Source organism: Kryptolebias marmoratus, linkage group LG1 (genome assembly GCF_001649575.2).
Source record: "Kryptolebias marmoratus isolate JLee-2015 linkage group LG1, ASM164957v2, whole genome shotgun sequence".
In the NCBI taxonomy this organism is placed as follows: domain Eukaryota; kingdom Metazoa; phylum Chordata; class Actinopteri; order Cyprinodontiformes; family Rivulidae; genus Kryptolebias; species Kryptolebias marmoratus.
This window is the reverse complement of record NC_051430.1, coordinates 34857865-34884184: the sequence shown is the minus strand read 5'-3', so window position 1 is coordinate 34884184 and position 26320 is coordinate 34857865. Positions and strand designations below refer to the sequence as shown.

General features: G+C 43.2%; 4 protein-coding genes across 7 annotated transcripts in view; 3 read left to right on the top strand and 1 right to left on the bottom strand.

Annotated features, from left to right (window-relative positions):
* Positions 1–178: 178 nt before the first annotated feature.
* Positions 179–4513, top strand: si:ch211-214j24.10 (uncharacterized protein LOC558894 homolog). The gene is made up of 4 exons (XM_017431537.3): positions 179–334; positions 2907–3626; positions 3710–3742; positions 3829–4513. The coding sequence occupies exons 1-4, from the start codon at positions 319–321 to the stop codon at positions 3876–3878; spliced, it is 819 nt and encodes a 272-aa protein (XP_017287026.1). The 5' UTR covers positions 179–318; the 3' UTR covers positions 3879–4513.
* On the bottom strand, positions 4502–19929 carry LOC108244965 (probable tRNA N6-adenosine threonylcarbamoyltransferase). Of its 4 annotated transcripts, XM_025009458.2 has the most exons (14): positions 17803–17913; positions 17271–17381; positions 16699–16822; positions 7937–8056; positions 7749–7868; positions 7454–7629; positions 7270–7365; positions 7146–7195; positions 6968–7046; positions 5919–5984; positions 5725–5815; positions 5518–5593; positions 5341–5439; positions 4502–4634 (listed from the first exon to the last, which is right to left on the bottom strand). In XM_025009458.2, exons 4-14 carry the CDS (start codon positions 8049–8051, stop codon positions 4595–4597), a joined length of 1008 nt encoding a protein of 335 aa, XP_024865226.2. In that variant the 5' UTR covers positions 8052–8056; positions 16699–16822; positions 17271–17381; positions 17803–17913; the 3' UTR covers positions 4502–4594. The 4 variants fall into 4 exon arrangements, with proteins under 4 accessions (XP_024865226.2, XP_017287025.1, XP_024865225.1 ...); XM_017431536.3 differs by lacking the exons at positions 16699–16822; positions 17271–17381; positions 17803–17913 and adding an exon at positions 9094–9474; XM_025009457.2 differs by lacking the exons at positions 4502–4634; positions 5341–5439; positions 5518–5593; ... (6 more) ...; positions 7749–7868; positions 7937–8056 and adding exons at positions 13453–15048; positions 15643–15680; positions 15760–16624; ... (1 more) ...; positions 18224–18426; positions 19637–19929.
* apex1 (APEX nuclease (multifunctional DNA repair enzyme) 1) lies at positions 9375–13691 on the top strand. Its single transcript, XM_017431535.3, has 5 exons — positions 9375–9499; positions 11297–11428; positions 11518–11681; positions 12263–12455; positions 12873–13691. Exons 2-5 carry the CDS (start codon positions 11368–11370, stop codon positions 13385–13387), a joined length of 933 nt encoding a protein of 310 aa, XP_017287024.1. The 5' UTR covers positions 9375–9499; positions 11297–11367; the 3' UTR covers positions 13388–13691.
* Positions 19930–21891: 1962 nt separating the features above from the next.
* LOC108244977 (angiopoietin-related protein 5-like) overlaps positions 21892–26320 on the top strand; it is a 19249-nt gene continuing 14820 nt past the window's right edge. Inside the window, exons 1-6 of the mRNA XM_017431551.3 lie at positions 21892–22037; positions 22107–22181; positions 22258–22285; positions 22369–22460; positions 23107–23224; positions 26317–26320. Of these exons, the coding sequence (XP_017287040.1) occupies positions 22032–22037; positions 22107–22181; positions 22258–22285; positions 22369–22460; positions 23107–23224; positions 26317–26320 (323 nt within the window). The 5' untranslated portion in view covers positions 21892–22031. The remainder of the gene's footprint in view (positions 22038–22106; positions 22182–22257; positions 22286–22368; positions 22461–23106; positions 23225–26316) is intronic.

Sequence of the window (26320 nt, the reverse complement as noted above, 5' to 3'; positions counted from 1 at the left end):
CAGATTTATTTATTTTTTTAATGTTAAGTTCTTCAGTTCCAGCATACAGTGCTGAGTGACCGTGTTTTACTGTGTAATCATAAGAGAGAGCTGACGACTCGACCTCTCCAATATGGCGACCCCGCGAACTATAGCATTCCCTCTACGTTTCCCGCCGGATAACTTATTTGCCGGAACTTCCGGTCCCACCCACATTCCCGTGCCGCTTCCGGGTGGTTGCTCCACACAAGATCTCAACCACAGAGACGTCGTTATCTTTACGTTGTAAACAGAAGTTGCCGAACGGTTTACCCTCCGCGATACATTAAGCAAAAAGACATGCATATCAAATCAGGTGAGTCAGTTCAACATTTTGACTAATGTGACCGAAAATCTTTACTTTTGGAGCTTCTGTTTGGCCGTTTTGCCGCGGTGTTAGCCGCGGCGCTAGCTGTGCCGATAGCAGCCTGGTCACTTTGAATGGGGGGTAGGGGGGTTACGAAACTTTGATTTGAGTTAGCACGGATGGCTAACTGTTGAATTTTGAACGTTGTATTAATAATAAATGTGAAATTACACACGACAACTGAATTTGAATAATTTAAAAACTATTTTAAATTCGTCTAACTTTAAATGAAGGTAGTCGTCGAGTTAAGTTCGTAGCATCGTGGCGTTGCTAAATAGTTTGCTAACGCCGGTGCCCCGTAGCTTTGTTTGTTTGGTGTTCAAATAAGCTCTTTAAAATGGGAATTAATGTGACCGTATTCACATGGACTGATTTGGCAACTTGTTTATAGTTTTAGTCAGAATAGAAGCGACTGAGTTTGGTAGTTTCTCGAATTTTCCGTAACAACGTGGAAGAACATGGTCGCCTGTTTGATCAACTGGCCCCGGTGTTGCGTCGAACTATGTTCCCGTCGGAATGTGTTGTCGCCGTTCAGCCTGGTTGTGTTGCGTCTTTTTCCCTTGTTAAAAACTTAACCTTTTTCAACACAGTTTGACACGTGTTGGGGGTTCTGTAGCTGAATATTTCTCCTCTCTGTCGAATACAACCACCATAAATATCTGGGTGTGGATCGACGGTGGATCTGCTAATCAGTCACTCATTTTTTATGAGCCATGGGACTCAGTCATACGGATTATTGTGTAACATCAGTCTGACGTTTTAAGTTATATTTACTATTGTGTAGGCTAGCTGTGGCGGCCATCTTGTACTGGTTTGACTCCAAAAGTTAATCAGTTGTAGAGGTGCATCCAGTGATCGTTTCAAATATGTCAAGATATTTTGCTAACAGGCGTGTAGGTACATGGATAAAAACATTGTCATCCGATTCAGCTTTTCAATGTTTCTTAAAATTAACAAGCATGATTTTGATCTGATCCACATATTAAAAATTTCGAGAAACTACTAAACTCTAAAGTCGCTTTTATTCTGACTAAAACTAAATCGGTCTATTTGAAAACCGACACAATAATTCCCAATTTGAAGCTCTTATTGATCTGAGTTGTTTATATTAAAGGAATGTTCCAGTCATTTCAAAGCCGGGTAGTGTGAGGATTGTCTCAAACCAGCTCCAATCTTAAAAACCGTTCATGCAAACACTGTTTTAGAAACCTGTCAGTTATTTTGATAGAAGTTTAATGAAGCCTACAACAGTTGAGATGCTAATTGTTAACCACTTTAAGAGCGCTCCACTTCGAAATGGTCGTCATTCATCAGAAGTGTCTGATTAATCACCCTAATCCAATCATTTCCACAATTGTACTGTTTTCATAAACAGCTAAGTGCAAAAATCATTTCATTATTAATCCGTGTATGGTTCGTTCTAAACTTGCAAAAACAAAAAAAGTGTTTTCTTTTTGTTTTTCAAAACGAAATTACAAAAACGGCCATTGCAAAAATTTTAAAATGTTTTTTTAACTGCAATGGTTAAACCAAAGACGAGCTTTTATTTTGTTGTTAATTCATCGGGACCTTATGGCGGAACCGGAAATGAAGACCCGAACTCCCGGCAGTCACCAGGAGGTGGCGGTAATGTACACCTTCAGTTTCTTGCCAACCGCCTTTAAAATCCTCCTTTAAAATTTTTTTAGTTAGCGCTTCAGAATCTACCAGTTTAAAAATGGATATGTTTGTCTTATTTAGAGGGAATCGACGCATTTCACTGAGAGCTGATGATCTTACCGTCAACAAGATTTCTTTCAGATTCCAAGGAAGTCATTAAATCGGGACATTACCGCCACCTGTTGGTGACTGCCGGGAGTTCAGGTCTTCATTTCCGGTTCCGCCATAAGGTCCCGTTGAATTAACAACAAAATAAAAGCTCGTCTTTGGTTTAACCATTGCAGTTAAAAAAAACGTACTGCTTTTTATTTTTGCACATGCTTGTTTTGTTTTTGCAATTTTATTTTGAAAAGAAAAAACCAGAGCGAGCGAACCGTACACGGATTATTATTGATGCCAAGTGGTGATTATTAACTTAAAGACCCATTTGGTTGTGTGTGGTTAATTCATTGGGTTGTAAAGAGTAAGCCAGTAATGTCAGGTAAATAGTTTTAAATGTTTTCATATTTCTGTCCTGTGTGTTGTTGTTTGCTCTGTAGTTGAGGTATTATAACCATTCATATATTTACACATTTGAGTGATTGGTGCTGACTTTTGGTTTTTATTAACTGTAAATACTTTGAGATATCTTCAGGTTATTCAAAACATTGTTCCCTTTAAAATCAGATTGTTGCTTTTAGCTCATGTTTGGTTACATTTAGATTTGGTTTCTAGTATCTTGCTATTTCTTCAGGATTGACGCTGCGTTTTTTGTGAAAATGCAGTTTCTCTAGTTATTCTTGATTCTGAAATGAGGATGAGCATATTTTGCTACAACGTGCTGATTGAAACATCAACTTCCTGTCTTCGTCTCCCTCCCCAGCTTCATGGGAACTCAGCAACACCGTATGTGAGTCAGACAGCCTGTGCGATCAACCCGTCCTCGTGTCAGCCCCCAACTCGGAGCCCCACATCCGCAACCGCCGCTTGTCTCCTGGTTCCGGCAACTGTGGAGGTGGTGGGGGCGGCGGCTGCATCTCCGGAAGCTCCCAGGCGCCCAAGCAGCACTCACCTCAGGGCGAGCCGATCAATCCTGGCCACGCGCACGCCCTCAGCTTCCGCAGGGAGAAAGAACGCCGAGGCCAGCAGCACAAGGGCCGCGGCGTCCGCAGGGAGAGCCAGAAGGGAGCGGGCCGAGTCGGCGAGCGGCCACCGAAGCTTACCCAGAAGGAGAAGTGGGCGGAGCACGGGCTGTCGCTGCTCAAGCCCCCGCCCGCCTTCCCGGTGCAGGACAGCCCCGCCAAGCTGCAGCCTGCCGTGAGCTACGCCTCCAAGGTGAAGGCGGGGGCGGCGGGTGGAGCCCTGGAGGAGGAGCGCCCCGCCATTAACGTGCTGCTACAGAACCAGTGGGGTCTGAGTTTTATCAGCGAGGGGCTTGGCCCCCACAGCCCCCCGCCAACAGACGCTAAACACACGGTTTCAGAGGAAACTCTCCTCCCCGTCACTACCTCCGTCAGCTCAGTCGCAGAGATGGACGAGGCCAACGGGGACCTGCTGCTCAGTTGTCGCCATCTAGTGGAGGCTTTGAACTATCACAACAGAGGTAGGTGTTAAATCGAGCACTGGACACTGGCTGCAAAGGTTTAAAACACAAGTTTAACATCTTTCTTCCTTTTTTTGTTCTAGAATGGAATATTACCTGTAACAGACAGAAGAAAGGTACGTTTATTATAAAAATGGTAAAAATTGTAGAGTGGATTTAAAACCGTCCTGGAGCTCATATGAATCGTTTTCTGTTTTTCCAGATCCAAAAAGAGTCGTCTGGTACAAGGACGCCCAGGAGCACCCGGCCTAGCAGTGTGGCTGCCACACAGCATCTACACACACCTTCCTGCACATATTAAAGTCGGACAAAGTTGAGTCCCGTTCACACGCTGCACTCAGGATGATGTCTTTACATTAAGCCACACTGAGACACTTTGGATTCTCTCCTCTGAGATCTTACAGCAATGGACTTTTTTAATGCCTTACAGAAAGCCTGCCTTAATCATCACCTCGTTCCCGTTTTAGCTCATCCGTTTTCTTTTTTCCTGTATCTCAGAGGAGTCTAATTAATTTAGTTTTTATCAAACTTTCTGTTCCGTCAGTCGAGCACTTTGTATAAAACTCTGACCAATTCCTGTGTGTGAGAAGTCCTCAGCGGAGCGTTTTTTCTTTTTATTATTTCCTCCTCGACTCTTAACCAGAAGAATGTCTCGTCCCTGCGCACGTTTTATTGTTCATTTAACGCAGGGGGTCTTCAGTTTACAGAAGGACAGCAGAGTTCACCCTTTATCGCAATCTTAATGCTGTTTTTTTTTTTTTGTTGTTCATCAGTCCATAAGGGATGTCACCATGTTCCGTTTGTAGAAATTTGAATTTAAAATACACTGGAGAAAATGGAGAAATTAAAGAACAGTATTGCTTAATAAAAATGAATAAACTTGAAAAGAAATTGGCCTTTTTTTATTTAAACACTCAGGATGATTACCACAGAGAAAAGAAGTCACCTTAATAAAAAAAAAACTGATGTCAGTCTCTCCACGTCACCTCCACCTCATCCGTTCTGTACCTGCAACGAAACAAAATATGTGCAAAAACAGATTAAAACTGTCTTGTCTGCTTCACTCAGACTGATTACACAATTTTATAATAATAAATATGGATTGTGGGATCTTTATACTGTTTAGAACTGAGTTGAATAATGAACATTCTGAAACAGCACATACTAAAATACTAACTTGGCATAACAGAAAAGCTAAAACATCATTTTTATTACTACGGGTGGAAAAGCATCTGATGGAGGTCAGAAAATTACAAATAATTATGGAAGGAATTTAATTGAAAAGGCTTTTCTCATTAAAACTAATTCAGTTAAAGCAGTTGAATAATGTCTACTTGTATGTGAACAAAAAGAAGTGGTGAGAAGTAAAGATTTACAGACAGATTTGTTGGGACCCTTCAGACGATTAATCTGGTTTCAAACTGAGTGTTGGACGTTAATTAGTGTCACAGGTCCAAATATTTAGACTAAACAGTGTAAGGTTCACAAGGCTGTAGCCAACCTCCCAGAACGTGGACGCAAGAGGAAATGCGACCCCAGCTTGATCAGATAGGAGAAAAGAAAGCATTCAAGCTGAACTCTGAGGTCAGGGTACCTCACTCACATTTTGAATCAGGAAGTCACCATAATGCCCGCTGACAAGAACGGCACCAACAAATCTATCTGCATCTCTAAATAAGATAAGAGTCAAAAGCAGCAGAGCTGTGAGGCCTACCTCTGTGTGATCCATGAGTCCTCCAGCTCCGTCACCTGACCGGACCGGAACATCTCCCAGCCGGCTTGAGCGATCATCGCGCCGTTGTCTATGCAGAACCTGCGGCACAGAGGAGCGTTTGTTCGCGCGGTGGCTCTGGATTTATTTTGTATAATGTTGTAATAAATGCTGACCCACCGTTCATCTGTGGCGAAGAGCTTGGCTCCTCTCTCCTTACACATGACCCCCATCATCTCCTGCAGGCGAAGGTTACCTGAGGAGCAAACCAGAGGTCAGGACTCCAAACTCTTTATGGACCTTGCTTTGTGCTCTGGTGAGAGACCATCACTGAAAAAAACATCTTTACAAATAAAAGACTTTATGCTACTAGTTTGAGGTACTTACAGCCGACCCCCCCAACAATGAGGACCTCCTGGGAGCCGCAGTGAGCCATGGCCCTCTCTGTGATCTCCACAAGCATGGAGAACACGGTCTCCTGCAGAGCGACAGGAAGTTCATCGCCGTTGTAACAATGTTGGGTAATCTTTGAAGCAAAAAGCTAAAATTTTACAACAGATTCTCGGACTGCGGATTCATACCTGAAGCGAGAAACACAGATCTTCTGCCGTACACTGACCGGAGCTCAGCATTTTATTAGCAGCTTCCTGGCAAAAAGAAAGACAATTATTAAGAATAACAAGAACTGAATCCTACAGGCGGTTTGGATTTATTAAGACTTTTTTAATACCGTCCATCTGTAAAGAACTGTTGCATTTTGCTAAAACTAAATATAATTTATCTCTTTACACTGATGGGTTTGAGATTAAAGGTGCCTGAGTACCAGAGCCAACTGAAGTTTTTCAGAAATTCTGTTTAATTCTGCAAATACTGAGCAGTCTTTTTTCATCTGTCCACAGAACGCCGTTCCAGACCTTTTTCTTCTTCAGGGTTATTGAATGATTTGCACTTTGGAGTGACTCCTTCATGAAATCTGCATTTTACACTCGAATAATGGCAACCTAGAGCTCCTGACTGATGTCTTAATGTCTCAGATTGGACTATCTGGTCGATCTGATCACCTCTGATGTTTCCCAAAGACCTCCTTCACACCGGATGACAACCCTGCTGCGATGAAACGAATCATCTGGTGCAGGGGGGTCAAACCCAGTGACGCAAGGGGGCCAAAATTAAAAATTTGGTCCGAGCCAAGGGCCGATCACGATCAATATTTATTAAAAAATGACATAAATTCATTGGTTTTAGATGCATTATGTCAAATCATTCATATAGAAATATCAATGACTTTTTCCCAGTTACAGATTATACAGAATTTAGAGCAAACAGACTTTAATGAACACAGACAAATAGATCAAACTTCAAAAAGCTCATCATTAGCAGTCATTTCTTACGCCTCACTCAGCTTTTAAATGAATTTTTTAGTCCTTGGACAAGATAAAGGCCAGTTACCATTTAAATGGTCAGTAAGACTATAAATGTACCATTCAGCTGTTCCTGAGGACTTTCTCTGATTTTGATGTGAAAACCAAACGATAACATTGAGAGGTTGTACCTCAATCATGCATCCAGGACATTTAAATGAATTTAAAAGTGTCCAAACAGTAGTTTTACAAATCAGCGAACCACTTACCTCGATATAGGACAAAATTCCAGAAAACGACACATCCATTCCTTTTACTGTATACGGCAGCTCCACGTACTGAGTCCCTCTGACAGCGGGGACAAGAAAAAAGGAGGGGGTGTAAAAACTAAAAACAATGTGACACACCACTGAATAGTCAATAAAAATATCTAAAGGTTCTACTCACTTTTTGGCCATCTGCTCTATGTTATAACCTGGACTCGGGTCATTAGAAATCTACGTGGTGACACGGTTTCACGTGAAAGGATAAACAATAAAAATAATTAATCTATGAACATAAAAACACATACCTTAATAACTCGAGCAAACCTGTCCAAACAGTTGCCAACTGCGATGTCAATAGTCTCCCCAAATATTCTGTAGCGCCGCTCTGTGTAGGCGATAACCTGCGATGGCGGCGAGAAAAGCGCCAACATTAAACGTACCCGATCACCAGGAACTGCAGGAAGTGGAGTCGGCGGTGCAGAGACCTACCTGCGTGTTGCCCCCGCTGACGTACAGCACGGTGGGGTTGTTGGCCTTGGTGATGAGCCGGCCCATCTCGATGTGTCCGATGCAATGGTTGACTCCGAGGAGGGGCTTCCCCCAGAGCTGCGCGACGGTGCGAGCCACCAGAGCGACCGTTACCAAGGGGGCGCCCATACCTGGACCTGAGACAGCGAGAGGAAAACTAAAGAACCTGATAGGAAACATCGAAATATCCTTCTTAAACTAAAAGCAGATGAAGATGAGGCGTGAAAAAAAAGCCTGAATCCGTATTACAGCCCACCTTTCGTGTACGCCACACAGTCGACGTCCGCGGGCTTCAGCCCCGCTTGCTCCAGCGCCTCCTGCAGGACGGTCAGCACGACTGCACGGTGGTGTCTGGCTGTATCGCTCGGCATGAACCCTGACGTGTGAAAAGAAGTGCTGTCAGATTGTTTTTGAGTGCACAGAGGGGCTTTTAACGGAGCGTACCTTGACCGGGAGGCGTGATGTAGGTTCGTCTTGGGTTGGAAAGCACTTCGCCGTCCTTTATGATGCCAATACCGATCTTATTGGCGCTCCCTTCGAAGCCAATCACCACGGTCATGGCAGCTGAAGAAGAAAGATACAAACTGTGAGATTCAGGGATTTTTTTCCTTAAGCATAAAAAACAAATACAGTATCTCAAATCGAAGGCATTTTGCAGTTCCTTTAAGCCAGGGGAAAGTCAATATGTTAACTTGTAGAAGTAAATTTGTCTAATTTCACTCATTGTTGTTATAATGTTGGTTTAATATAACAAATTGTGATCATTTTTAAGATACTTTATGACATATTTTTACTTCAAACGATTTTTGTCACATTTTAAATAAATATGACACAAGTAAAACTAAGTTATTTTGACGTTTCGTTTGTCCTGCCAAAAATTCTTATAAACTGTGTTTTTAAATACAGTCCAAACATTTATCCTCCTTGGATTTACTGTGACTGCATGCTTTATGGCTTGATTTGATATGATTTTTATGGCGATACATGTTGTGAAATAACTTTAATGGCAGAAGGATGTTTGAGTCTCAAACAGTGGGGATACTGCCCCCACAAAAATAAGGAAAATAATGTGTTTTTGCAAGTTGATAACATTTATGCTGTTACTGTCAGTCCAGATGACATCCACAAGGAAAGGGTTGACTGTTTAACAAGTTTTAAACACATAAAAATTGAAAATTTCCACCTACTTCATCCTCTACAGCTGTTTTACACAGACTATTAGCTTCTTGGTTTTACTAATATTAAATACTGTAGCACATGCTGTGAGAAAACTAAGAAACCAAACTTTTTTTCTACCCTAGTTTGGTTAAATAACAAGAACTGCTCGAATATATCTGAATGTTTAAATGTATAAGATTTTAGTTTTAGGCATATATGTCAATATGCTGAAAGTAGCTTTTTGTGTAATATTCGTCTTTATATTTACTGTTAACTGTTGAGCTAACTTTGTCAGGTTTTTAATTGTTCCGTTTTCCAGCCTGTTTGGTCTGGTCAACAAACTCATTTTAAACGTAAAACCAAACAAATATCATATTGAGCTGTGCAAATAGCTAAGCTAGCTGTCACGCAAGCTTTTCGTTTTACAAACAAATAGGGTTTACCAAGTTCTTCCTTTCCTTTGTACGCTTGTGTCAGCTTATTTAATTTTACTACATTAAACTTGGAGCCTGTTAGCTTCTGCAACTCAGAGGACCCAAACACTGAGAGCTGTACAATTTCGCCTTACAATAAAGTTTACTCCAAACAATGATTTTACACAAAGACTGGACAGAATAAGGTTAAATATGTTAGAGTAACGTGTGTCGTGTATTCAGTTTATTACCTGACGCACAGAGACATTTTCTTTGTTTGTTTTATGTTTTTGATCAGGCATATCTGAAGACAGCCCGTGAGTCCGACCGGCACGTGGTCGGAGTGGATTCTACGCTCTGTTTCTGCGCGTGCTGGGGGAGTGACAGGGGGAACGGCGCTTGTCTTGGGGTTTTGCATCCTGTTGTGAAAGTGCAAGTAAGGTTATTTGCATGCTCTTTTCCTGAAAACGTCAATAACGAGGCGTTATTTACGCACATTTGCATTTGTTGACGAATCGAACAAGCTAATCAAACGCGTGTTTTGCTAACTTCATTCATTCCCGAGCAGGCCGCCTCTCTGCTCTTTGTTACGCAGCCGAGGCTAGCTTTAGCATAACGTGTTGTTTGCCAATCCAACACGAAAACCTCATTTTTAATCTGTTGTCGGGCTAAATGCGCGTCCAGACGGGTTTAAAGGACACCAACAGAGACAGAAACTAGCTTCTATTTCTGTGGAAGCTGATTTTTATTTATATTATGTGTGTTTTGTGGTTGTTGGTCAGGATACTTCCTGCAGCTTGACGAAGAAAAAAAAAATCTGCAGACTTATGTCAACTAAGTCCAGTTTTAAAAGTGAATAAATAAAGTTTTTAAACAGTTGGAAGATGTAGATGTCAACATCCAAAGTCCTGCTGTGAGCCAGTAAATTAACAAGTTAATGTTTTTATTTTGAAATGCAGGTATGCACTCAATGTAAACAAAACTTTTTTTTTTTCTACTTTGGTCAATAAATCTGAGTTTAAATTTGCACCAAAAGTCTAAATTCTCAGACTTCTTGATCCCAAATGGCTCTTCCATAGACGTTACTATTGTTGACCTTTTTAAAGATTACAATTTTTAATTTAAAGAGACTTTAACTGTTACTTTTTTTAAAAATTATTTTTATTTTATTTTAAACCTGTCTTCATGACATTGCAATGAGTACCTTTAGCCTTTTAATGAAAATTATCACTGTCCAAACATTAATTTTAAGTTTGTAAATTTGTGTTCGGTTGATTATTTCTTTGTTGTAACAATACTTCTAGGCAATTGAAAACTCTGTGTGTTTGCACTTAAATGGTGACACATTTGTGGGTTGAGCAGTGTATGTTGGTTGCGGCCATGAAAAAGAAACAGAATGCCATCTAACCAAGCTAAACATGAGGTGGTGGATCCAGGCTGTTGTGGCTGTGTGTGGTTCTTCCACATGCTACCGAGGCTCCGGTTTGTTAAATGAATAAGTTGTTAAATTGCCAATATGTCTCATTACTTCAGACTTCAATCATCCAATCCAGTAAATATCAAAACAAAACTCAATAGAAGGTTTTTCATGCGTGTAACCCACAAATGTGGCACCGATTTAAAGAAGTGGTGTCCGCATCCCTGAGCTCACATGCGTTTACTCCGGGTACTCTGGTTTCCGCCCACAGACCAAAAACATGCATGTTAGGTTCATTGGCAACTGTAAAATTGTCCCTAGTTGTGAGTGAGAGTGGTTGTTTGTCTCCATGTGCCCCTGTGATGGACTGGAGTCCTGTCCCTGGTGTCCCTGGAACCCAGAAAGGAGACGCGGGTAAAGAAAATGGATGGATGGAAAATTTCTTTACATTTTGTGCTTATTCCCATTGTTAAGCAAAATGAAAATTAGAATTTAGCTTTCTATAGCCACACTTTTTTCTCCTCTGATATCGGAAGTGGGCGTGGCCAAAGTAAAAAAGATGCAAAATCATCCATAGTTTGAGGTCCCGTAAGATTTTGAGTGTACAACTTACGGTTTAGGAGTTACTGGCAAAAACGCATTGTCCTTTGTTATAGCGCCCCCTAGGTGTGGGACGCGATACCTATTTTTATAGCTTTTAAAATGTTAGTGTGACTGAGATTTGTTCAGAGCCTGAGATTGAGCTTTCATAACGAATAATTCCTAATATGTAATAGCATACAGTTTCAACATTTGGTGACTTTTTTCCCCCCACAGCGACGTGTGTCCTGCTAGCTGTGCGTCTTGTGTGTCTGCGAGGTGTGTCTACCATCAGAGCAAGCTCCAGTATGAAGAGAGGCAAGAAGACCGAGGAGGCGTCTGCAGAGGGAGACAATGATACTGGATCTGGTACCGCTGCATACACCACCACGCAAACAAATCTGTTGTTCCATTCAAAGTTTTTATAAATAAAACGATTATTCTCCAACTTGTGTCAGCTTCTTCAAAGAAAGCAAAAAAGGCTAAAGAGCCGGAGGCTCCTGTCTTGTACGATGACCCTCCCGACAAGTTGACCAGTAAAGACGGACGCGACGCCAACCTGAAGATCACCTCGTGGAACGTGGACGGGCTGAGAGCGTGGGTGAAGAAGAAGGGCCTGGATGTGAGTAAACATCAGTTTGCCACTAGGCAGTCCCTCCATGATTTCTCAGGCATTTTTTGTGATTGTTGCAGCTAAAATGCCTGATTTCGCGGCGCATTTTCCTAAAAGTTGCAATTTTTTCTACTAAAATCAATAAACAAACATAACTTTTAATACCTAAACCAAAAATCCTTCCTAGTTTTGTAAGATAATTCCCAACAAACATTGACATTCTCAAAAGCTGCTTTATTTGAGAACTTTGATAGCTTCTAAACTGACATTCATGAGCATTTCTGGATTGTCCCTGGTCTGCAGCTCTCCTCACATGTTTTGCAGACACAAAGTGACGTCACGTGTCTTCTTCCTGAGTTATTTGGGCTTATTTTGTATTCCACGTTACACAAACCCACAAAGAAGAGACTAGACCGCAGAAACGGTGGAGAATCACTTCAGAAACAATAAATATTGGGTTAAAGTCGCGGGAAAGTTGCGGCGTTTGCTTGATTTTGCGTTAATAGTTGCGATTGCAAAATCCTGGAGGGTCTGATTAGGGGTTCGTTGTAAACAGACGGCTAACCGTCGTGCTTTTTTGTTTTCCCCAGTGGGTGCGCGAGGAGGCACCGGATGTTTTGTGCCTCCAGGAAACAAAGTGCTCAGAGAAAGCGCTTCCTGCTGAGATCACCTCGATGCCCGAGTACCCCTATAAGTACTGGGCTGCGTCAGACGACAAGGAGGGATACAGCGGGGTGGCCATGCTGTGCAAAACCGAACCCCTGAAAGTGACGTACGGAATTGGTGAGCGCTACATTTGTTTGGAGCTAGTTTCACAAAGTTTCTGTTGTCTAATTTTATTTTAAACCTGAAAATTTGGAGTGAAATGGCAAATAAGGTTTAGGTTATATACAGTACTGTCTTTCCCACTTTGGATGTTGCAAATATTCTGTGCAATTCAACTAAATAAATTTGGTTTTGAGTGGAAAAAAATCCAAAGATGTTTCGAAGCGTTAGCTTTAGGACATTTATATACATGTAACTGTGTCAAACAAAGAAAACACATCTTAAATAGGGCCGGCTGCAGAGTAGCACTTGTTTCTTGTTTTATTGATATATTCTTATTTTTTTACATCACAAGCAACTGGGATTTAATTGGTTTTTAAAGATTTATATAGAAAACGAGGTTTGAGAGTTTTTCACCTTTTCCCAATTCTCCAGGGAAAGAGGAGCACGACAAGGAAGGTCGCGTCATCACCGCCGAATTCCCAAACTACTTCCTTGTGACCGCCTACGTCCCAAACGCCAGCAGAGGCCTGGTCCGCTTAGATTACCGCAAAACCTGGGACGTGGACTTCCGGGCTTACCTGAGCGAGCTGGACGTGCAGAAGCCTCTAGTGCTGTGCGGCGACCTCAACGTGGCGCACCAGGAGATGGACCTGAAGAACCCCAAGGGCAACAAGAAGAGCGCGGGCTTCACCCCGGAGGAGCGCGACGGCTTCAGCCAGCTGCTGGCGGCCGGCTTCGTGGACAGCTTCCGCGACCTCTACCCCGAGCAGAGCAACGCCTACACTTTCTGGACGTACATGATGAACGCCCGCTCCAAGAACGTGGGCTGGAGGCTGGATTACTTCCTGCTGTCCTCCTCCCTTCTGCCCGGCCTGTGTGACAGTAAGATCCGTAACAAGGCGATGGGGAGCGACCACTGCCCCATTACTCTGCACATCGCTGTGTAGGTCACTCTGTGCCTCCTAATGGTCTCAAACTGTCCTGTCAACCACTGTGAGGACGTCTCTCTCACTCTTTGTTGTAGTCTAGGTGCTTTTAGTCTTCCTTCCTTTACTTTTCAGATGAAAACTCCTACATTGTACCTCACGTCTTCTTTCGGTAAAGCTTGTGACGCGACACTAAATACAAACAATTTCTAAGCTGATTTTTCTAAAAGGATGTTTCTGTTACTGCCTGAAATGAAACAACTGCTGTTAAATAAACTTCTCGTTGTAGAATTTGCTCACAAATAAAGGCTGAATTTGTATAAAACTGTTTTCATTCATTCATTATCGCCCAAAAACCACTCGATGGATTTTAATGAAACTCAAAGTTATTGGACCAATTTAAGATGGCCACCTGAGGCTATATGTTAGTCAACTTAACAGACATTGAACACGATGGACATTGGGTAAGTCTTCTACAATTTAAAACCCTAAAAGGCTTCACGAAGCATGCGTCCTTTGATGCGTTTTGAGATGATACGACTGCCTGAATCCCTTCCCACACTCAGCGCACACGTAAGGCTTTTCCCCGGAATGTGTCCGCTGGTGCCTCTTCAGCCGATTGGCGCTCAGGAAGCTCTTGTCGCAGTCGGTGCAGGAGTACGGCCGCGCCCCCGTGTGGTAGCGCAGGTGGATGGTCAGGTAGCAGGACTGGGTGAATCTCTTGCCGCAGTCAGGACACTGGAACGGCTTGTGGCCCGTGTGGAAGCGCTCATGCTTCAGGAGCTCCGCGTGGGAGAAGAAGCCCTTCCCGCAGTCGGAGCAAAGGTACGGCCTCTCGCCCGAGTGCGTTAGCTCGTGCCGGGTCAGCGTGGCCTTGTACACAAAGCTCTTGTCGCACTGCGAGCAGCTGAAGATGTCCTCCCTGGTGTGGCAGCGCTCGTGCTTCTTCATGTTGCGCTCCCTCTTGAAGCTCTTGCCGCAGAAGGAGCACATGAAGGGCATTTCCTCCGAGTGGATCTTCATGTGGCTCAGCAAGCCGCCCTTGTACAGGAAGCCCTTCCCGCACTGCGTGCACACGTGCGGCCGTTCTTTCTGATGAGTGCGGCGGTGCGCCGTCAGAGCGGCCCGGTAGGCGAAGCTCTTCCCACAGTTGCAGGTGTGGCGTCTCTCCTCTGCGTGGGTCTGCAGGTGCCTGTTCAGGTAGCTGACGCAGCTGAAGACCACGTCACAGTGAGGACATTTCAAAGAGTCTTTCACCTCGTCAGCGTCCGTGCCATGAGTCCGGAGATGCCTCGCCAACGCAGACTTCCAGGTGAACGCCTGGCCACACTCCGAGCAAAGGTACTTGCCGTTCTGCACGTGGGCGCCCCTGTGCTCCCTTTGCTCTGCAGCTGACTTGAAGAGCTCCCCGCAGATCAGACACTCGTGTCCAGACTTGTGTGTCTGCCTGTGCCTCTCCAGGGACTGCTTGAAGGAGAAGTGGCGTCCACACTGAGCGCACGAGAAAGGCTGCTCGCCTGTGTGGACGCGCCGGTGGGCTTTAAGTAAGGACTGGAAGCGGAACGTCTTCCCGCAGTCTGCGCATCGGTAGCGTCCTCCTTCACCTGCGTGTGGCTGAGGGGACAAATCGTCCCCCGCGGCGTGGACGTGCTGCAGGACCTGCACCTTTTCACCTGAGGCGTCTGTCGGAGAAATAAATCAAAAGTAGATGAAGAATGGTGGTCATTAATCAGGCCATTTAATTGTCTGTTTCACTGTGTGTGTGCTTCTGTTAGCAAAATATCTCACGAACCACTGGACGGATTTTGGCCAAGCTCAGAAAGAAATCTTTTGACGCATGGCTACAACTGATCCAAGCTGGTCATAGTTTGCGGAAGAACTTCGTTTAAGATTAAATCAAAACAAAGTTAAGAGTCTTGAAATGCTTTGATCCAATGATTACTTCCTGAAAGGTTCATTAAAATTCAATTAGTGGCTCATGAGATATTTTGCTAACAGACAGATAGCAGTGACACCAATAGTCAGTCCCTCCAGGATTTCACAGGCATTTTTTGTGATTGTTGCGGCTAAAATGCCTGATTTCACGGGGCATTTTCCTAAAAGTTTGCTTGATTTTGCGTTAATAGTTGCGATCGCAACATCGCAAAATCCTGGAGGGTCTGAATAGTTACTTTTTCTGCAAGTCTACTTCTTGTTTTTGGTGCTGAATATATAGTTCTGGTGGGAAAGAGCCAAAAAAAAGGGAGAAAAAACTATTTTTGACAGTGAATACTCACTTCCATCGCCGTTCTTTGACCCATATGAGTGTTCAGAGCTGTAACAGGAAGAAAAATTAAAACCTCAAGAACGTGTGTAAACATTTAAAAACAAAGAACTGAAAGTGTGGATTTTACCTAATGAAAGGCAAAGGCTTGGCCCTGGTCAGGTCCTTCTTTTGTTTCTGGGAGTTTATCGCCTGCACCTTCATGGTCGGCTTGCGTTGGCGTCCGCTTGTGCGGACGTCTTTGTCTCGCTTGGCGGCGAGGCCTCCTGGCTCGCTGCTCCGACACTCCTCACTTGGCGGACACTGACCCTCTACCTCATCGTCAGCCTCGGCGGCGGAGCTCCCTGCGGCCGCGCTGCCGCCGTCGTCGGCGTGACTTTTAAGGTGCTCGGCGAAGGTCGGCTCCCAGCTGAAGGTCTTGTCACACCGACGGCAGTTGTAAACGCCGTCCTCCATGTGCGTCCGCTTGTGCTGCGTGCGGGCTGACGGCGAACGGAAGGCCTCGCCGCAGATGACGCAGCCGTACAGGCGTCCGGTTCGGTGCGTCTGCTTGTGCCTGTCCAGGGACTGCCTGAAGGAGAAGCGGCGGCCGCAGTCGCTGCAGCGGTGGGGGCGTTCTCCGGTGTGAATGACTCTGTGGGCCAGCAGCGAAGACGCAAACTTAAACTTCTTCCCACAGTCGGGGCAGTCGTGCGGTCCTTGTGTTGCTTCTTCCTCGCTCTTCTCTTCAGACCTCTTTAGTGCGCTCGCATTTACTCCTTCAAAACATCTTTCTATGTTAGCGTTTACGCTCGTGCCGACTTCCACCTCGGCATAATCAGAAACTGCAACTATCTCCACAGCATCATCATCCACCACCATTACGGTCCACGTGTCATCAGCGATTCCGTGCGGTGGATCCGACTGGTCGGGTCCTTCTGTCATGGTTGCCGCTTTCTGAGACGTTAAGGCGGAAAGTGAGGAGAGGATGCCGTCGCCCAGGCCAGCAGGTGGAACTACAGGAAAACAGCAAGAAAGTCCGATAATTCCAGCCAGCTTACAGCACATAAGCTGACAGGAAGTGACCTACCATGCAGCTCTAAATGCCCGAGCTTCCTGTGGTGCTGCAGCAGATTTTTCAGGTCCGTGGGCTCGGAGACGGTCTGAACACAGTCCTCCAACAGAGAGCTTCCAGCTGCAAGCCAGGAAACAGTCTGAGGGAAATATATGACACAAAAAGAAACATTTCATTTGACAAACAGCACTGGTGGCAGACAGGAAAATGGCTGTATTTTTAACCGATTTCAAAGAATTGCTCTTCTGAGTTTGGAATTTTTGATGCCAGTTCTACATTTCATATTAAATATACTTCTGAAAAACAGTTTGCAAAATGTGACAATGTGGAACAGAATGGTTCAGAACAAGAACTTGTACGATAGACAGGGTTTGTTTGTTGCCATGACATTAGCTCGAAACTGAAAATCCTACAGTCAGTTGGCTTAGAATTGTAAAAAATCAGCCGGATTTTAGGAAGCCGTCTATAAATATCACGTGAAGTCCCCATCTTACAGTTTAGCCTTTACCATTTCATTTATTATTCAAAGAGCATTAAGGAAAAACAGCCTAAGAACCTAAATGACATCATCCGGCGTCGTCCCTCACCTGCTCCAGGTCCGGTGCTGGCAACAGCCGAGCCAGGCGGCGGAGAAACTCGGACAACAGCGTCTGCAGGTCGCTGTCGTACTGAGAGCCGTACTCCGCAGGGAACACGTCCTTCCAATCAAGCAAACTGGGGTTAAAAAATGAATATGCAGCAAAAAAAGTATAACGTCGAAGGTTAAAGGCATGTTTAGACTACTGTAACTCCCTCTGTTCAGTCCCTCCAGGATTCCGGGCATTTTTTGTGATTGTTGCAGCCAAACTACCTGATTTCTCGGGGCATTTTCCTAAAAGTTGCAATTTTTTCTACTAAAATCAATAAACAACCATAACTTTTAATATCTAAACCAAAAATACTTCCTAGTTTTGTAAGATAATTCCCAACAAACATTGACATTCTCAAAAGGTGCTTTATTTGAGAACTTTGATAGCTTCTAAACTGACATTCATGAGCATTTCTGGATTGTCCCTGGTCTGCAGCTCTCCTCACATGTTTTGCAGACACAAAGTGTTTGTCGATGCCTCAAAGCCTCACCTTGAAAAAGTCTTGTTTTTCCTCTGGGTCCTTGAGCAAAGTGAGAACCAACTCGAGAAAGTTGACTTTTACCTCCTCCTCGTCTGATTCTCCCAGCTGTGACAACAGGGGCTACACGTCACACATCATCATTTATTATAGCCTAAATAATCTTTAAAACTCTCAGTGCAAAGCAATCAATCAATTTCAGAGCAACTACCAGGATGGGGTTTGGTGATTTCATCTTGTCCAAATAAGACAGGATCAGGTCAGGTTTTACAGGCTGCTCACTTCGGCATAACTCCAGAATGTACTAAAAGAAACACAACAATAAAAATCACACAAATCGTCCTGTGTTCCCAGGTCTGCTGTACCTCATGACTGTATCCTAGCTGCCAACTTGCATACAGCGTAAGGTACCAAACATTACGTCATGTCTCACCCGAGCCCTTAGCCCCAAGTTCAGCTGAGTCCTGTGCTTGCACGTCAGCAGCTCTGGGACCGCATCCACCACCAAGGAGACGAACTCCGCCACCTCCCAGTAGCTCATCACGTCCCGTTCCTTCAGCACGCGCCACATGGAGGCTGACAGGAGCTGGAAAGGCGGGACCAGGAGGCGCAGCGATGCCAGGGGCAAGAAATCATCTGGAAGGCCGAAAAAAAGACCTTAAATCAGTTTATGTCGGATCTGTTTTGGTCATCACGCTCAGAGTATGTGTTGGGAATTACTCTCAGCTACTACCACACCAAACATTAGCTCAGTGTCTGTAAAACTGACTGAATTGTAGCCAGTTTTGTGTTTTTTAAGGACAGTTGGTTGGAGCGGCCATCTTGAACTGGGTTGACACCAAACGTTAATGAGCTGTAGACGTCCATCCAGCGATTACTTCCTGAAAGTTACATTAAAATCCACGCAGTGGCTCATGAGATATTTTGCTAACAGACATACAGATTTGACTTCAAATAGTTAATGGCAAAAATTAAAAAAGAAATCTTGCACAGTCTGTTACCCATCAGCTTAAGTGATTAATTACAGCCCAATTTTGGGTCAAATCTGTAAAATGGAATGAGTTTTCGCCATTTTTATGTGTTAAATGTCAGCTGCCTGTACTTTACTTTCTGAAAGTTTCATTAAAATGCATCCACTGGTTCATGAGATATTTTGCTAACAAACAGGCAAAAACATGCAATAATAATTTAATAATTCAGACAAAAGACACAAAACAGGTGGAAGGAAATAACTGAAAACCACCAAATTTAGCACTTTGTACGATTTTTGGATTTGATTCGCTCTCTAATTTTTATTCATATTTATTTTCTCAACTTTGGCATCAAGACAACCATGTTAATCCTTAATCTTTGCTTTAGGATCTGTTTAATAAATTTAAAAAATAAAATAAAATAGTTATTTAAGCTCTTCACATGAGCATTTTAGCTCAGACTATCAGCATCTGTTAAGCTGTCATTTACTGTAGTCCTGAGGCTTCAGTAAATATTAAAATTAAATGCAAATAGCCTTTATTGTCGTTCATTTAAAAAGTGTTGTTAAAAGCACAGACGTTTATTAACACGCGTCGTCTTGAATGCAGCCCCTCAGCGCGTGTTCAAAAACAACAATGTTAGCTAAACGCTGCGACGTAAAAGGCTCAAATGTATCGATGTCAAACGATTTGATAAGCACAAACGCAACTTAAAATAATGTTCTATTTACAAAAAAGGGAGCCATTTACTAAAATAATGTTAAAAACAAAGTAAACAAGCTAACTTGCTAGCGAGCGACGCTGTTCGTGTTGTTTCGACTCATGATAAGTTCGTCAGCACACCAACAAATGACTTATAAGTCATTGACACCAACCTTTGGAAACAGCTGTGAAAACGTCTGAATCCATTTTCTTGCTCGGTGCTGAAAAGTTTCCGTAGATCAGCTGAGGATAGTCCTCCAAACACAGCAGCTACCAGCTACAGCCGACGGCGCCAGTTTAAATTAAAGAGCCCCGTCTGCTGACCATCTTCTCCAAACTAGGTCAAGCAGTGAACTGGTTAATAATTACAACAAATATTTACATTCTGCAAGTGATTTGTTGTTAGCAAGGACAGTAGTAGCAGAGAATTCTTCTTCGCTTGTTTTGTTTTTGGTAAGTGACATTCACTCTTCGGGCTGTTGGCGCCATCTGCTGGACATTCTGTGTATCGCACGTAGAAGTGTTCTGTAACGCATCTACATAAAATAAAATAAAATTAAATAAAATGAAATGAAATGAAATAAAATTTAAAAACAGCTGGACCGAGGAGCTTTTTCAGTTAAACAAAAAAACTGGAGAATGTGAAGTTCCAAGCTTTAAGCTGCATGAAATGCTCCGTTGTGTAAACTAGATTCACATGCAGATTAATCTTACTCCCCACCCACTGGAACATCGTTAGGGTCACTGGAGATTGATATTAATCATGCCACTTCACGAACAGTTAAGGAAGCTTTTAAGTTAAAACACTCTTTGAGTTAGTCAGGATGGAATAAGATTTACATCTTTTTAAAGGGAGCCCATCCCTCCTTCAAAACAGCCTTTTATTCAACAATTCAGGTAAGGAGAACACAGAACTCTGTATTGACTAAGCCTAATAATTGCTTAAATGTACCCTGGACTCCAGTGAGTTTTTGACTCCATATTTTGGGACTCTTGTATTTTTATTCTGTTTTTCTTCTGCGGTTTATTCTCATCACACCTCCCTGTGTTCTCTGCTGCTTCTCAGTAATTTGCCTGAGTCAGTTTCTGCCACCTCCATCCTCCTCTGCCCCCCAGTTCACCCAGTTCCAGGTGGTTCCCATCATCTCAGTAGCTCCAGCCCATTTGGTTCTCCTGCATTCATCTCTGATCAGTCATTGTAGCTCCCACACTTTGTTCCAATTCCTCCCTGTGAAACTCGGCTCTGAACTCCTTGTACTTTGTATTTATGCTGCCACGTCAGGTTTTGGTTTAGTTTTTCAAGTTTTAATTTGTTTAAACAGTCTGCATTCTTGGGTTCATCCCTGTGCACACATTGATAGAATGACTGATCCAAACCAGGAGCCAGCAGAAACCTCTCTATGGGTCACCCTGGAAACTGGACGCTCATCTTTTCGAGGGAGTCCAACCGGACGCTGATGCTCCTTACTTTTCCAAGAGGGTCTTATCAGGTGCGAACTTCTCCTCACCACATTCAGCTCCTGAATGGGTCGACTCGGCATCTCCTGCCCCAGTGTCTCCAGTTTCTGCAGAGCCTTCAGTCCCTCCAGAGGCCTGCCCTCCTCCCGGGCAGAGCCAACCCAAGTCCCACAGATGCTATTGCCAAAGTACGTCTGACCCAGTGTCCATCATGGTTCCCAAGTCTCCATGTTTCTTAAAGTTCTCAGCCACCAAGCCTTCATCAGTCACCACAGGTCTGCAGCCATCTCTGGCTTTGGTGGGCCCCCTATCTTCAGTCGCCCAAGGCCTCCAGTCTCCAGTTTGTGAGCATATTCAGCCTTCAGCCAGCGAGCCCACCCAGCCTCAGCTCCGTGAGCCCTCTGACTTTCTGCTCTCAGCACTGGATCCAGCACTTTCTCTTTCAGTTCCTGGTCCTGTAGGATCTAAAGGCAGTTCTTACACCAAAATAAATGAGTGGCACTATCTCTCTCCTCAGTGCCAGAACACGGGGGATTCTTTAATTGTCACATTTTATCGTCTTCACAAAATCCACAAAAGATCCCCAAGTATCTTTGAAACTGGGAGTATTTTAACAGTTCCTAACGCCCACCCCAGACCTGATCAAAAGCCTGAAAAAAACACGTTTTGGCTGATATTTTACATCCTAGTGGGGTCTTTATCCATTGTGAAGGGGACCAAAGCAGGAAGAGTTCAATCAAACAGCTCACTATAAAATCTTATCAATATCTGCTCAGAAAATTCAGGAGAATTTAAGGGAAAAACGTCTTTTTAATCTGTTGGAAAAGGTTTGGCCCCTTAGAAGGAAACTTTGTCAGGCTTCGCCTCGGAAAGCTGCTTACTCAGAGAGGTGTTGTCAGACGCTAACGTGTCACAACTGGGATGTTTGTGTGACATTTGGGAGAAAACAAAAAGCTTGTTGTCGCAGCGAAACAGGAGACATCTGCGGCTCTGACACCTTCCCCCTCCCAGTCTGAGTCAACATAAAATGCGAGCGTTTACAGTAACCGGGGAGGAGGCGCGCTGCTTCAGTTGTGGACTTTGAGCCGGGAGCAGGAAGGTTCTCCCAACATGCAGGTACGTACTCAAAGAAAATATTTGACATATCTTGCTGCTGATTGTGTCAAACGTCTCTTTTAAATGCAGGTCAGAATGACGGGTCTAGTCGGGTACTGTGGGCTCATTTTGGCCCTTCTGGTGAGCTGGTCAGAACAGGCTGAGGTAAATATAAATGATTGCTCTATAATCCATGTTTGCATCAAGTCACATATTAAAACTGTTCACGTTGGACTTCTAGAAAAAGCTGAAACTCCTCTCTTCTCAAGGTAAGAAGACTTTGGTTGTTTGTTGTTTGTTCAAAGTCTTTTAGAAAGTAGATTTAACATCGAGGTCGTCCTTATCTCCTCAGGAACAGACTGTACGCAGATTAAGACTGCATCACCACAAGCCACGAGTGGAGTTTATATCATCCAGCCTGCTGGAGCCAAGACCGCCTTCAAGGTTAAAAACAGTTTCTGCTTGTAGCTGACACTTTATTTTGAGAAAACTGTTCAAAGTCAAAGTTGCAGCAGTGGACTGTTTAGCAAGAAGACATATATAGCTGGGAATTAATTGCTATTTTCTGAAGTTTACCAAATTAAGAATTTATTGAAATACGTTTAACCTGTAATTCAAGATTCATGAACAATGAAGAATATTTTTTTCAATTTTACTCCTATTTCACTGCTGTTCACAGGAAAGTGTTTCTTGTTTACCTGATTTTTTTTTTATCTTTGTCCTACCTAAGTTAACTGTTTTTCTCATGATTTGTTTGCGTCATTGCAAGGCCTGCTTAAACTCGCAGATGTAAGTGAAGCAGATATAAAATGCCGTCATTGGAAATTTTCCAAAATTCCCAAAGCAGTTTGGTGTTGGTTGCCTTGTGGATTGAGAAATGCTAGCATTGCAACACTGTGGAACACATAATTTGTTTTTATTGAAATTTCAAAACGTTTCAAAGATACTTTTATATTCTTTTGTGAAATTCACACTAATTTCTGCAATAAACAGCCTGTCTGTAACATTTTCTTCAAATATCTGTAAACCCTGCTCAGTCTTTCAGACTAACATGTGGTATGTGCGTCTGCGTGCGTCACTTCCTGCTCAGGTGTACTGTGAGATGCGTCCGGATGGCGGCTGGACTGTGTTTCAGAGACGAAGTGGAGGAGCGGTGTCCTTCAACAGAAACTGGGCAGCATATAAAAATGGATTCGGAAATTTGACACGTATGTAAAAAAACTTGTCCACGGCAGAGAAAATCTGAAACAAACAGAGCTTTGAAAAACACACTTTGCACCTTTACAGTCCCTCCAGGAGTTCGCGGGCATTTTTTGTGATTGTTGCGGCTAAAATGCCTGATTTCGTGGGGCATTTTCCTAAACGTTGCAGTTTTTAAAAACTAAAATCAATAAACAAGCATAACTTTTAATATCTAAACCAAAAATCCTTCCTAGTTTTGTAAGATAATTCCCAACAAACATTGACATTCTCAAAAGGTGCTTTATTTGAGAACTTTGATAGCTTCTAAACTGACATTCATGAGCATTTCTGGATCGTCCCTGGTCTGCAGCTCTCCTCACATGTTTTGCAGACACAAAGTGTTTGTCGATGCGTTTATGTTCCAGGTTTATGCCTGACGAAGCATAATGGACAGGTTTTTCAAATGTATTGATGATAGCAAAGTTGAATAGTGTTATAAATAATAAAAAAAGAAATATGTTTGAAATAACACTGACAGCAAAAAATACTCTTCCATAGTACTGAACTAAAAATAAAAAATTACACAAAAGTATTTCACTGTAAAGATGGTTTGTAGTTTGTTTTGTTGCAACCTAAAGTGTGCAACAAATTTGAATTTGTAGGAAAATGTGACTTTACAAAACATCCGATCTCTTCAACACAAGAGTTGTGCTATTGGATTAGTGTCAGAAATGATAAGAAAGGCGAGAAGACTCAGCTGGTTTTGCTTTTTTAATACGAAAAAAAGTCAACCAGAAAACCGCAGAGACGAGACCATTCCCAAGAGGCAAGAGAATGGTTTTAAACAAGTTCACGGAGCTTCTCAAAGGTACAAGGATACCAACAATGTCAGAATCAGTGGAAAAACAGGCTGACCTGGCATCAGAATGGGATTAGACATGTTAAATCCTTATTTGCCACCACAATATCGTTGCTACAATTGTGTCACACAGGAATTCAGAAGGCATATATCAGTGACAACATTCTTTATCTTTTATCCTCTGACGAACAACTCAGGTGAAGAAAAACTCCCATCAGCGGCCAAAGTAGAAACATGGATATAAATTGCTTTTCATGGTTAGAAGCATAAACCCAGTGAGGGCAGTAAATCTAACTTTTCACATTCTCTAACCAGCATTTTTTCTTTGAAGATGCAAGCATGACTGTAAATAGTGCATCAACTTAAGATGGTGTTTTGTTTTGGTTGTTCTGAGACTTGGACTAGGATAGCTTCTGGGCACCTCCCTTTTGAGCTTTTTCCAGTGAAGAAGACCCCTAGGCAGACCCAGAACTTGCTCAAAGGATTATATATGGATGGATGCAGGGCCATAGCTCCCACTGAGGACCCCGAGGTCCGGACCTCAGTGTTTTATAAAAACATGAATCCAAACAAGGCTTTTGAACGGCGTGGTTCTCTGCATAGCTCCACCAGTTTACCTCGAGTTAAAAAACTACAACACCTAGACACTTCAAACCTGGAGCAGATTATTCTGCACTGATTGCAGAACATTTAAAACCAAGTGTGTGATCTGTGAAACCTTCATCTGNCACAAAGTGTTTGTCGATGCGTTTATGTTCCATGATTACACTGCAGGACGTGCAAAACAGCTGCAGCTGGGGAGGAAACTGCTTTGCTGAAATCTTTGTGGGCAAATGTGAAGCATTAGCGCACATTTTGGCTTCGGTCGCTGCTCCTGCACGCTGCCGGCATTCTGATGTTAACAGGAAGTGACGTCACGTGTCTTCTTCATGGGTTATTTTGTATCCCACGCTACACAAACCCACAAAGAAGAGACTAGACCACAGAAACGGTGGCGAATCACTTCAGAAACAATAAATATTGGGTTTAAGTTGCGGTGTTTTGGGTAAAGTTGCAAAAAGTTGCGATTTCGCGGGGTTTGCTTGATTTTGCGTTAATAGTTGCGATCGCAAAATCCTGGAGGGTCTGATTAAAAGTAATTTTACACTCACTGCTGAAAAAGTGAAGCAACCAGACAAAAACTGCACACGATAAAAGGTTTTGATTGTCATGCCACAATTAAAATATCAGATCAAATGAATATTTGAGTTGGCAGTAGGGTTCACACTGTTGGACTGATGTCAGTAACATGTGGCAACCCCTCAGGCTTGGATTTGATTGGCTCTCAAGATCTGGCACGTTAGCAGAGTCAGAGTTGTTGTCCAATCTGAGCCCACACAAGTGTGATTAAAGATTTTCCCCATTACTCAGGCAGTCTACAGAGACATGGGCATCATCTGGTTGACAGACTGTACCAGGGGGCTGTCTCAGGAGGGGTAAGACATGTAGACATAACACTGGGTTGTTAGGGTCGCCTAAATCACATTACTCATGATGCCATGAGTCTCTCCACAACATTGGCAGGACTGGTTCTCTCTGCCATCATCAGCTGCTGCATGCCCAAACCATTAATCGTTGGACATGATACTAATCATTAGTTATGGCACCACCCCAAATGCAGTCTTAACTGCTCTGAAATTATTGACAGTTTAACCAGTTGTCAAGCTAATGGTGCTGAATAACACTGAATATCGTAAAGAGTCCAGTAACTATGTCCAGATGAAAGGCAGCAAGGTTTGTAGTGGCAATCAATGTGACGATCTCAGAAACTTCAAAATTTGTGAGGGTGCCGTCACGTTAGTTCAAACATCGTGCCTCTATGAAATCTGTATGCCCATAGAGCCTGGTAATATCACAATATAACTGCCTGACGTCATGTAGACCCATAATGTGACCCCTATCCAACTCTGCTGGTAACGCTGTTTAATGTCTACAAGGCATTCCCTGGAACTGGTGATCTTTACTGCCTGCCAAATAACACAAATATGTTACCTCTTACGCCCTCTAGTGCCCATTCCAGACATGTCAGTTCATATAATAATTTTATACCCATCACTGTCAATAAACAATGTCCAAATCAGACCATTTCTTCTTGGTCCCTTTTTGTCAGTGAGTGTACATCGTGGCTTAAGACTTTTGGAACTTAAACAAAAATAGTACTTTAAGACATAAGAAAAATCATCAATGTAGATGTCTTTTGTGTGCTGCTGATTCCCTTAGAGGA